Source organism: Macrobrachium nipponense, chromosome 21 (assembly GCF_015104395.2).
Source record: "Macrobrachium nipponense isolate FS-2020 chromosome 21, ASM1510439v2, whole genome shotgun sequence".
Taxonomy (NCBI): Eukaryota; Metazoa; Arthropoda; class Malacostraca; order Decapoda; family Palaemonidae; genus Macrobrachium; species Macrobrachium nipponense.
Window position 1 is genome coordinate 65945212 of NC_087212.1, and position 13210 is coordinate 65958421.

The 13210-nt window shown below is 44.7% G+C and overlaps 1 protein-coding gene across 1 annotated transcript in view; it reads right to left on the bottom strand.

Moving 5' to 3' along the window:
• Positions 1–13210, bottom strand: part of LOC135198099 (prolow-density lipoprotein receptor-related protein 1-like) — an 875913-nt gene that overhangs the window by 485400 nt on the left and 377303 nt on the right. Inside the window, 1 exon segment of the mRNA XM_064225548.1 lies at positions 6897–7101. Coding sequence (XP_064081618.1) covers positions 6897–7101 — 205 coding nt within the window.

The following is a 13210-nucleotide window of genomic DNA, read 5'->3' on the forward strand; positions in this document are numbered from 1 at the left end:
TCCGAGAAAACAGGTGAGACAAAAAGTAGATGGTGAGCGAGTTTCGAGATTCCACAGAACTCAAAGATCGTGAAGGGCTTTGTTGTTTGACAGACGCAAATCTCTGAGCCCAAAGCCGTCAACAACATATTTGCGTATTCTTTAATAGTTGTGACTGCCAGCTTATCCCATTCTTCAGACGGAAATGGAAGACGGTAATCTTATTCCTGTCAACATCTCGATAGTCTGAACGTTGTCAGACTCAGAGCGGAGAGGTTATAGGTACCTTTCGAGTTAGAGTAGACCGACTCTCTCGGAAAAGGTCCTTGGAAAGTGAACTAGGAAGGATGTGACCTCTGTGAATCCAGGATCCTGAAGGCCAACATGGGGCGATCAGCGTCATTGTCGCTCCCTGTGACGTCATAAATCCTCTTATTACATTTCCTAAGCGATTGAAAAAGGGGAAAAGAGACTAAACATCCATCCCTGTTCAATATCATAGGATGGCGTTTAATGGTACCGATCCCGGATCGAGAAAAAGGGAGCAGAGAAGAAGAAGCCTCTTCGTCCTCAACATATCGAAGAGAAGAATGAAAGGGCGTCCCTAAAGTCTCCACAACTTGCAACTTACTTCTAAAGAAAGATTCCACTCGGAAGTCAAAAGTTGCTGCCGTCCATCGAGACGATTCGTACGGACTTTTGCAATCCTGTAACGAACCTCTAGAGGATCGTTACATTCTACGCCTGTTGTTATAATAGGCTCTTTCTTGTAAACTCGAGCAGGGACCGAGAGAAGATACTTCTGAAGATATGAGAGAGCTGTGGAATATCAGAGTTGATGTGGACCACTGGTTCCAAAAACTCGTTTCGAGGACTGGAGGGACGACCGAATTGCATTTACTTCTTTCAGATTAAGATCCAGGACATCTGAAACCCTATCCAGATGTCCGGCACCTTCTTCCTATCATGACGCACTGAGAGATGTTCAGAATCATTCCTAGATCTTGAATAATATTTCAGTTTCCCGGTAGGAAAAAACTGTGGTCTGAATTGCAGTCTATTCGGGGAAACAAACTTCTTCAGGAAGGAAATGGTCCCCAGCAAGGTCATCCATTCCCCCAGCAAGCTCATCCATTCCCTCCCCGAGTATGCTTACTTCCCTAATAAGGCTGCGCTTTGCCTAAGCAGGAGAGCATATTAAAGTGCAATGTTGCGGTAGACTCGTAGTTCTATACCGTGCGGTAACGAGCACCGAAAGGATTAAGAGATATCTCTGTTGAAACATAGTAAGGCAAAACGAATGCAACGTTTATTCATTCACGTAAGAAATCCCCTCAATCTTAGGCTAAAGTCCGTGATTGTAGGACAGAGATACAGTTAGTCAGTCAATCCCGCAGGAGAGACGTAACCGCCAGCACAGAGATACGGTTAGTCAGTCAATCCCGCAGGAGGAGAGAGACGTACCTACCGAGCATTGACAGCGCACGATCTGTTACTGGGCTCGGTTGGAACTTGGACAGTCAGACACAGCAGCAGCCAGCAGCTTACGAACGTCGTCTCTTAACTTTATGTCTGGGTTGCCAGCTACCCTATTCTACGAAGAAATAGGTCCGTTATTTTTTTGAGCAAAAAGAGACTCTCAAGCTGGTATATTTAAGCGAAACAGAAAACACTAAATATATTGATGCGTTTGTGTCGTCAGAACACTACCATACGGTAAAAGATAAATCGGAAACTCCTGGAAGGCTGCAGGGAGTAACGATTAAATGTCCTTAAAATAATAGACATTAGACCTCTCGTTACCATCCGAAGAGGTAACTACAGCAAGCATGTATGACTTGAAACCAACCAGTAGTAAAATAACGCAAGGCAAAATATTTTATTATATCACAAAGTTTGTTCATACTTACCTGGCAGACATATATATAGCTGAATTCGGAAATACAGCTACATACATATCTTGACAGGCAAGTTTCATGAACAAAACTTAGAGAAGAATCAAAGCAGACAGCTCAAGCTTCTTATGTTATTGGACATAAGCGTTCATTGACGTAGTCTACAAGTCTATTTCTTGTACGAGTCTGCGAATGACGAATGAGAGCTCTTCCGAATCTTGTCAATAAGAGCTTATTCGCTTACGCAATATCAAGTTAAAGAGATGTTTGTCAATGAGAACTAACCCATTTACGGGACAAAGAGATATTTTGTCAATGAGGGGATACCCACTTACTTGACAAAACGATAGTATATGTCAATGGGGGAAAGTCACTGAATTGACAAAACGTAATCCAGGAAGTCGAGCATTTTATTTTTCCGATTCCCGTCTCAAACGAGGAAGGGGCAAGAATCCTGTTAAGAGACAGGGCTTACGGCAGGTAGAACGACGATGTTCAATTCGGCAGCGTAGTCCCGACTAGAAACTAACAAAGTCTATCATCTGAAAAACCATTTCAGATGGGCTAAAAAGCTTGCAAAAATTATCCTGGGAAGAGGAAGAAACTCTCCAACCAGCTTCCTCTCCGTATCACAACTAATGCCTGCTAAAGCTTAAAATTTATTGGCAGTATGGCAAAGGAAGTCCTGTCTTGCGCTTTCCTGAAGAGCGTCCTTTTGATGAATGCCTTTGCAAGAATCCTACTGAACGTCGCCGAGACGTCGAGCCTTTACATAACCCGCAACTGCCTTATCGCAAAGTCTTGACTGCGGTAGAGAAAACGAGATCTTCCCTTGAGCTTTCCTTAACTCCATCCACCTTTGCGAAAAGCAATATAATATTGACAGAGACTTCTTGAAAATTCACGAAACCCGAGGTCTTGCTGGGTTTCGAAGACGAAGTTGTCTGTTCACTTTAAGCTTCCTCCGAAGCACTGCTTACTTCACATTCTTGAGGCTCAAATCTTAAACAAGAGCTTGAAGAGTTCAACAGAAACGTTCAGCCAGGAGACAAACCTGGTGTGCGCTGGCGCGCACTCGGCGTCCATTTGCGAGGACGCTCGGCGTCTTGGCGAGCGCTCGGCGTCCACTGGCGAGGACGCTCGGCGTCCACTGGCACGCGCCTGGCGTCCATCCGAGCGTCCCGTTCAAGCCGAGCGTCAAAAGAAGCGTGGCAGAAAAGCGTCAAGCTCCTGACAGGCGTCAAAACAAGCGAGAGAAACTGCCTTCTTTTTCATATTTCTCGGTGGAAAGACGTACACGTGATCAGGCGACGTTCGCCTTCTTACTTCTCACTGAAACGCATAACGAGAGAGTGAGGGGACGTGAAGCGTCCTCTTCTATAAAGCTTCTATTTAGAGGGCGCGAGTCCTTCCGAGAGCTCCAACCCCTGCACGGGGAGGACGCCTCGGAGGACGAGAAGCAATCCTTCGAGATTCGTGCATGTGCACGATCTTCCGCAGCCTGGGAAGCGTCAACAGGTCCTACCGAAGGGACGCCAGATCGATGTGGGTTCCCTGTAACCTTCCTTCGGCTTTCGACATGCCCTCTCCCTGGTCCTGGGAGTCCGACAGAGGTCCAGGCCTAGAGGCATTATGGGGCGGATCTGACGTTCCCACCCTCCTGACGAGAGAGAGGACGTGAAGCGTCCTCTTCTCTAAAGCTTCTTAGAGGGCGCGAGTCCTTCCGAGAGCTCCAACCCTTGCGCGGGGAGGACGCCTCGGAGGACGAGAAGCAATCCTTCAGGATTCGTGCACGTGCACGAACTTTGGCAGTCTGGGGATTTTTTTCATCGAAAACTGCCCGAAGGCACGCCAGATCGGGTGGGGGTTCCTCGTAACCCTCCTTCGGCTTTCGACATGCCCTCTCCCTGTGGTCCTGGGAGTCCGACAGAGGTCTAGACCTAGAGGCGTTATAAGGCCGACCTGACGCACCCTCCACTACACAAGGGGCACTGTCACTGCACTTAGCCACTTCACTATTGCTCTCTAAAGCAAGCACTTTCGATTCTAAGTTACGAATCGAAAGAGTATAAGAGAAAGGGCAATAACCTCTACAGACACTGTTTTAGGGCCCGAAGGCAACATTACAGGGTTAGGAGTAACAATAACAGAAGTAGCACTCTTCACAACAATGAAGGAGAGCGATCACCTCTCGCAGACATATTCATAACCCGTAGGCCCATAACTATAGGGTTAGGCAAATAAAGTCTACAGGAAGGTTAGCAGGTTCACTACCCTGACTTTTGTTTACTGATTAATTGCGTACATACGAATCATACTTTTTTCCTTACGGAATTAGACATGTTTACTGATTAATTGCGTACTTAATTGCGTACATACGAATCATACTTCTTCCTTACGGATTAGACAAAGTCTCACACTCCTTCAATGAAAAATCTCAACAAAGAAGCAAGACCCAAACCCCTCGTGCGTACCAAGTGCGGATCTACCGAAGCTTTCGGTAGCCACACCCTATCTTTGCAGACAACCCCCTCTGAAACTAGCCTAACTAGATTCAGATATCTTATGCAAAAATGAATCAAATTCAAATCAATTTAAAAGATAGCGTATGCCTAGCCACAAATCCAAGTAAATAAATCAAAAGACAATTAGGATACTTAGCGGCAATGAAGTTTCCAAAATCCTACAAGACGGAGGTTACTGAAAACAGGTGTTTTCAGCACCGGCGACAGAAAAATTATAAATAGAAAATGGGAATGGTTCCTGATACCCGCCTCCCAGCGGCGGAATGGGTACTAACCACCTGGCCGACCACTGCGTGTGTCGGAAGTTTTTTAAATTCTGTCGGACTTCAGAAAATACAGCTATATATATATCTGACAGGTAAGTTTCATGAACAAATCAGCGATTTATGATAGGTGCCGATAACCGGTTAATGGCGCCTCTGTTTCAGATCACCGATACCGAGTCCAACAATAACTGGGGGCTGCCTGTACTCTCCACCCCATCAGTAAGACCCACAGATGGATGTGATCTTAGGTAATTGATAATGGGAAACGAATGCCTTTTATCTTGGTTGTGGAAGAAGATCTATAGGCACAGCCACAGGGATAGACAGTAGAAGTTTGGCAACCAAAGACTCACTGGCATCAGAAACAGTGAGCAAGGTAGGAGCAACCAACAGAGTCAGCATGAGCAAAGCAGATGACCCAGCAACACCAAAAAGTAAATGGAGCAAACAGCCTCATAAAAAGCAACATAAACAGCAAGTGCAATAGAAGTTACTGAAGTAGATGAAGTAGCAGGTGCAAAAGATAGAACAGAAACTGCAGATGCTGCAGCTACAACACACACAAGAACGGCAAAGGTCATAAGCATCTAAGGCTGTAGGAGTACCAAGCAAAATGGGAGCAGCTGGCAGAGCAAACAAAGCACAGCACTACAACAGAAGAGACAGCGGGATGAGCAAAAGAACAACAAAGCAATCACTTGGCAAATGTTGTCTCAAATAACTCTAGACATAGATGAGATGGACTCCTACAGCCGTGAAAAGAAGTCCCTTGACACTAAATCATCCACAGAAGACAGTGCAGGGGATGAAGGAGAAGAAAGAAGCAGTTAGAGCCTGATCAACAGACAAAGAAGATACTTGTGTAACAGCAGGAAAGGGGTTGGGGGGGCCCCAGAGCCAGGTGAGGGCAGATATGGTAGAGGACAATGATAATCTAATATGACTGACTCTGCTTCACCTTATTGAAAGCATGATTATTATGTATATAAAAAGAATGCACTCATAAACAAAACATTTCCAAACCATTGTAAAATTGCCTGATGCTCTTTTAATCCTAAAATTCCTGAGTCTGACAAACTTAGTCTTGTCCATTTATAATGTTATGCGTAATGTTTATGTATATATATAAAATTATATCCATTACAATAATGCAATACATGAAAAAAATCTTATATAAAATGTTTAAATGATATCCAATTAATTTTTCTTTTAATAATGTTACTAAGCCTATCACCTCCATCTTTGCTATTTCCCACACCTACATTTTATATACATACAATCTTTCTTCCGCATATGAACAAATGTATGAATCTAGCCACAATTTGATCTTATAACAGTGCCATTTTTGTTTTTCAGCCATGGGTTTGGACTCTATGAAAATTGCCATAAATAAACAATACTTTATGGGAAACCATACCCAAACTCTTACCACCTCGCAGGTAAGCTGTAATGCTTTTTATATAGTATGTGTTTCCGTGACAGGCCACCAGGCAGCGCTATAGTTTTGTTTACAGCCACTAATTGTAAATGGCTAATAGGCATATGAATGTTTTTTATTTAGAGAATAAATAAATGTTTCCTAAATGTAAACAGTCCTTATAATGTAAGATATATAAGGAGTGAATTACCTATGCTTGGGAATGAGGTATAGTGAGATGATGTGAGCTTCCCTTATATGGTAACTGCTGACATATTGTAAGCAATTTTTTGTAAGTTTGAGATAATAGACTGATAATTCAGCTTGCTTTCAATATTTCATTATTAGTAAGAATTTACTGTAATAATAAGGCTTGTTTTTCAGTGTTTTATTATTAGCACATATTTTTGTGCCTACCCAGTATGCTCGCTGACAGCGCTTGGTCTCCCATCGTTAATACAGCTACATTTGACACGGCAGTTTTTGATACGTTTAAAAATAAAAAGTGCATCTAATATGCCAGCAAATATGTTATACTTATGACATATTTAACTTACATTTTGAAATAAGCCCAACAACAGCAAAATTCAATGCTCTTAGCCTTACTTCAATGTAAATTATCATTTTATTACTGTGTTATTTAAAATTTTTCAGTAAAGAATAGCAATAAATTATTACTATTTCTGTATCTAATTTATCAACAATAGGTTTAAAACCATTAAAAAAACTCTGCATGTTGCAGTACAGTACTTGTAATAAGTAAACTAGAAAAATACCTCATTACATTATATAAATAAAGTGTAGAATGACTTACAAATCTGTCTGATCCATCCAAATTGCATCTTTCAATCTTGTCTAACCTTGCATCAGCCCAATACAACTTCTGTGCCTTATGATCAATAGCCAGGCCATTAGGCATGCGGATTTGAGTGGTTATGATCGATTCAACACGCATTCCACTAACAAGAGAACGTTGAATTGATGGGGCCTCAGAATTCCAGTTAGTCCAGAAAATCAAACTGAAATAAATATCAAAGTATTCTATGAAAATAATGCAAATAATATTAATCAACAATAATCCTTCACTATAATATCCTTACTTAAAATGGCTTGAGAGGAAATAAGGGTAAATACAAGAAAATGCCAATGTATAGTCAAACACCCCAATTGAACAACTGCTCTCAAAAGTACCTATGCAGATATTCATCAAATTTTAATAGGGTTTAGTTCCATTGAACCAATCATAAGTTGGAAATATTGTATTCTGACTACAAATAAGATATGATATGATACATACCTAAGTAAACATACAGCTATTGTTACAACCAAAAGATTACTGCAACATTTTATTATAAATTCATTTTAAGTAAGCAAGAGCCTACATGATTCGTATTCTAAAATTTTGCTAATTTCCCAAGATTAACTTTCATTTCCCCTTTCATTTGCAAACTTCTGTATGATTTCTTCATAAAAATCCATTCATCATCATGAGAGCACCTCAAATTCATCAATCCCTTTGAAGAGAAAAATCAAAAGTGAAATTTAGCCAACTTTACTGTGGATGAATGAGTGGATCCCAGAATGTCAAGTGGGCTTTTGAAAATTTGCTTTTGTTTCCAACAATTATATTTGACTGCAACCCCATTACTTATAAGCAAGCATTTTCAATTTGGGTGGAAAGCTGCATAAAACCTGAGCATCACAAATTCAGACTAAAGTATCAGAAATGTGGCATTACAGTATATGTTATCTTTGTAGTTCATGAATTCAACAAGATACAGTTAGTCATCCTCATCATAAACATTTCTACATCATTTTTCACTTTATGGGATTACATGTGAAATGGGTTTACTCCTGTTTCCCTGTCCTGAGTAATCTTTGCCTCAACTCCCATCATCTTTGCCATCATCTATCCCGTTTTATGCATAATTTCTTGAGACTCCTTACAGGTCATCATCCTGCTACTTCCACATCTATTACTTTTCTGACTAACTGTTCTGCAACCCTTTCCATTGTGTGTCCAAACCATTTTAATCTCTGGAATTTCACTTTAACTTTCAGCCACTGGACACCACATCTCTCCAACACTCCCTTATTTACAGTAGCACAATTTTCCCACAGCATTATGGGCAAGAATCTCATATGGAGCTAATTAAAAAGCTTATGAGCTAATATGTTCATGGGCTGACATGGGTATGTGGTAATCTGCATACAAGATGATCTGAGTAGTACAAATTAACATTATATCTCAAGTGTCAGGCCACCCTATGAGTAGGTACTTATATGATTATAAAGTACCTTGAAGGCTGTCAGTTCACCAATATTGATCCAACACCTTGAAAAGTTTTATTCAGTTTAACACATCTCTAAATCATTTTGCAAGTAATAAAGTTTGTTATCAATTTCACCCTTCATGTCCTATGATTAAGCAAATCCTGTTCAGATTCAGAAAAGTGTTATAATCTAAAAGTCAATCACTAGAAATATGAGAGAAAAAATAAAAGAGGTAGATATATTAACTCAAGTTGCAATCAAAATTCTTAAAATTCTTAACTCAAGTTGCAATCAAAATTCATAAAATTCTGAAGATATTTGTACTCTCAGATGCTCCCTATCCAACTTACAACACTAGTCTAGCAGTAAAAAACAAATATATCGTCCTCGCTTCATGACAATTCAACAGAAAAAAGTACAGTATTTGACCAATGCAAACCATGAAAAGAAAATGACATTTCTGGGCTCAGCTCGTGTCGGCCTATGAAAGGATCCTTAATATCATTCTTTCTAGGTAAAATTGATCTAAAATTACCAGAGAAAAACAAAATTAAGAAAATGTCAGTAAAACTGACTCGCTCACTCTTAAAAGAAGTGTCGGTATGATAATAGGGGCGAGTGTGGAACACTACCACGAGACAATCATCAATTAGAACTTCCAATCAGAATCCCCCCAAGAGAGAGCCGATACCAACGGGCGATGCAGCCGCTACTACTACTACTAGAGGACGCCACGGACAGCAGCGCCCCTAGCGGACATCCTTAATTTTTAGCGCTAACGCCAAGACGTCTTTTTCCTTGTGCTTGCTATTTGTTGGATTTATCCTATATTCTACCATGGAACGTTCAGCTATTGCCACGGCTAAGTTAAGTAACTCATAAGTAATATTTTACTACATTTTTATCTTCCGGGTACCAGTATTTTCCTCTTATATAGGTCATATACGGTTCCCTGGTTGTCTCGTGGCGGCGCCATGCTGCCTCGTAAGAATTCCCGGTCCTCCATACTGGACTTCTTATACTTATGGGCTTACTTATTACGTTCATTGTTTTTACATCGAGTTTTAGCTAGTTCAGCCCTCCTACCATTTCTCTTAGTTTGGTATTTAGGGCTATTATTATTATTCCGGCCCAGCATCCCGGCTCTTGCTCTTCATCGGCTATCGCTGGCTCCGAGTAGGCCTCTGTTTCTTGGAACAGTCTGCCTCCTCCTGGGCTTCTTTCTCTTTTACTAAAAGTGTCTTTTCCATCTGTTCGATGTATTATTTTTACCTTTACATTTTGGGTGTTATGGCTAGCCTAGGTGCTTGTTCCTTGTATTGGTACAGCCTGGTTCACGTGGCCCTCTCACGGTTGTGTTGCTCGCGGCCTAGGCCACTTGCGGTCACGTGTCCCATCGCACCTTACCCTGCCCCCGCCCTCCCCTTCTGGTATAGGGAGGAGCTGGGGGACCCCTTGGTTGTCATGACAACCTCAGTTGCCTTCTCTCTCTACTTCTCTGAGGCGGCCAGGGGTTCCTCCCAGCGGGGGGTATAGGGCGACCACTCTTGAGGTACCGAGTCTCCATGCGGTAGTTGGTGAGGCGGGGAGGAGTAGGCCATCCCTCCCCCCCTCCCTCGCTCCCGCCGTGTTACACCGAGATCTATCTCCCCCCTCCCCTGTTGCTCAGCCATCTGCCTCGCTATACGAAAGGAGCCTTCCGTCGCAGCCGGGGCACCTTTGGTTGTAGGTTACTGGCTCCGCTAGCGGGCGGGGTGGGCACCTCTAGTGGTCGTTGCTTGCCTACTATATCCTTACATCTCTCCCCGCTACCGGAAGGGAGCTTGCTTCTTACCCGCGCACTCTTCTAGTAGACGGGCGGAGGGGGGTGTTTTATTATTATACTAATTTTAAGGTAATACCCTAATTTTACAATGAATTGTTACATGATTTTGTCCATCCCCACCATTTTCCGTCGTGGTTTCCTTTTACCACCACTCCTGGTTGGTTTCTCTTTTGTGTCTCCGCCATCAGCGGAGCTATAGCCTAGAGCTCTACCACCTGGTTACCACACGTATTTTGGCGGGGCTCTGGTTTAATCTAACTTTATCGCTCCGGCACCAGCGGAGCATCTGTTAGACTGTAAGTGTTTACCTGGTACTCATGTATCTTTCCACTTACAGGCTACCAACTGCCAGGTCCCAGCCTGTAACGCGACGCTGTTCGACCCCTGTGGACACGATGAGTGTTAGAGGTCTACAACGCACCCTTGGTGCCACGTCTTACAACGAGACGATCGCTGGCACCCTGAAGCCTGCGCCATCTGCTACGACTGGTCGGTCAGCTGGGAGATGGGGTAAGTCCCTTATAGGCTTACTTATCATTTTACTAACAACTTTTAGTCATAAGTTTGTTAACCCCGCCCCACCATTGGAAGCTAATCTCGCCTTTCTTTCAGGCTACTGGTGTGAGGGAAGTCGCCCTCGCCACCCTGAAAGCGTGGGTGGGCGGCTTCGGGAAGAACGCCGCCAAAGGCCAGCCTTACATTCTAGATAAGAAGCTGGCCGTCCAGATCTTACCCCGCGGGCAAGTCGACCGGGGGGGGCTACGTTGACCCCTTGTCCGCTGCCCCGCTGATAGCCCCTAATCCAGCAAAGGACCTCCAGCAGTCCTTTGACGTCGTAGCCTCCCAGGAGTCGGTCCCGGACGTCGCTGCCCTGGACCTTAACGTCGAACCTATGGCGGTAGGGGTGGAGGATTTGTTGGTTGAGGTAGGTGTGTCGAGCGCCCAAGGTCTTTCCTTGGGTGCTTCTGGATCTTCTCCTGTCCCCTCTTCAAGTGCTTCATTCCAAGGCTTTGTGGGATCTGAGATCCCTACCCGCTCTCCCGCTCTCTCTGTACCCGCCAAGGTGAAGGGACAGAGAGAACCGAAGACTCTAGCCAAGACAACTTCGAAGAAGTCGTCTTCGTCTTCTTCGGCTAGGAAGTCGTCGACTTCCTACGCCGATGCGGTGAAAGCAAGGCCGAGCTCTTCTCACCCAAAGAGCTCCAGAAGCAAGGCTTCTAAGGAGAAGGCTCGCGCTCCCGCCGAGCCACTGCCTTCTCCCGCCTCCACCGCTTCCACTCCGGCTACGCCGGTAGGGGTAGCAGGCCCTAGCACCTTTGATCCCTCTGCTTTCTCAGCAGTGGTGATGCAACAGGTGGGCGAGCTGGTTGGCTCGCAAGTCTCCGCCCTGGGGACACGGTTCGAGCAGATGTTTGCACAGTTGTCAAGCACTCTGTCTCAGTCAGGGCAGTCAATTCAAGATCTCTCTAACAGGATGAGAGAAAATGAGGACCGAGTAGCGGGGCTATCTCAGGTCCCTCTTCCAGTCTCCCCAGCGCCAAGCACTGGGATTCTTCAACTCCCGCCATATGACTCCTTGCCAGCTTTCTCTATGGAGAACCCTTGGAGAGTAGCTGCCTACGCTCCATTCAAGGATGGGATGATCTCTATCCCGGAGTGTGGAACTCGAAGGATTGAGGACTTCGAGTTTTACCCTCCGGGTCTGACGCAGCCTTTCATGGGTTATGCTAGGCTGACGCCAACGGCTCTGACGAGGGAAGACAAAATCTCTAAAGAGTCGGTCTTATATAGTAGAGATCATGCTCAGCGGGAATGGGTTCACTGCCTTGAGGACTGGGAGTGTACGAACACCAAACTCCAGGCCTACAAGAGTCCCTTCACTATTTTCGCGACGGAAGAGGAGGTTTCTCTTCCGTTCGCCACGAAATTAGTGGAGAAGTCCCTTCAGGCAGTCCTCAAGGATGAACCCATCCCACAGTTGAGGGAGGCGGAGTCTACTTCTCCACTCTTCCCGGCTTTCGGAGAATTGTGGGAGAACTTGCCAGCTACATTCACGCTTGGTAAGCTCAACCGGACTGCCGCCATGGACCAGTTCGGAGAGAAACTACCAAGGCTGCCGGATTCCCTAATCCAGGCAGAGTTTGATGCGCGATCCAGGTTTGGCAGGTCCCTCAATTCCCTTATTATTACGGAAATGGCTGCCCTCTCCTATGCTACGGAACCGCTGTTCAAGATTCTAGCGAAATCTCAGTTCCAGACGGTTCTAACGGACGCTTTTGATTTCTTCCAGGCTAGGAGGAAACTGCCGGAAGCATGTCCTACAAGAGTGTACCATTAGGCATGAGCCTAATAGACTCTTAGCCTCTAGCATGTGGGAGCGGATCTCTTTCCAGAGTCCGCGGTTAACGAAGTACACCACGAAGCTGCTAGGCTCAACCAGAGCCTTAGAGCTAGGTGGGGTATTTCCTCGAAGAGGAAACAGGAGTCTGTTCCCACTGCTGGTAAGAAACAGAAGAAGGCTGGTAAGAGGTTCCAGCCATATAAAAAACTCCAGCAACAGCAGCAATTTGTGCAGGCGGTCCCAGTTACCCAACAAGGACAACCTGCTGGTTCCAAGCAGAATCAGCCTATCCTCCTGTTGTCCCCTCAATCTCAGCCATCCACCTCCTACGCTATCTCGCCGGCCTTCAACCCTACATATGAGGCTCAAGGCTACAGTCAGCCGAGAGGTAGGGCGAGAGGTTACTTTCGTCAGCGTGGCGCAGGAAGGGGGACAAGGAGCAGGCAGTTCAGAGGGGGGCGTGGTGGCCAACCCGCCCATCAACAATGAGGCTCCCCAGGTAGGAGGGAGGCTGTTCCTCTTCCGCCACAGGTGGGGGTTCAGCAATTGGGCACAGAGCATAGTGTCCAAAGGATTGGGCTGGAGTTGGATCAAAGATCCCCCTCCAATCAAATCATTCCACCAGATACCGTCAAAGGAATTGACAGATTACGCGGAAGAACTCCTTCAGAAAGGAGCTATTGCGAGA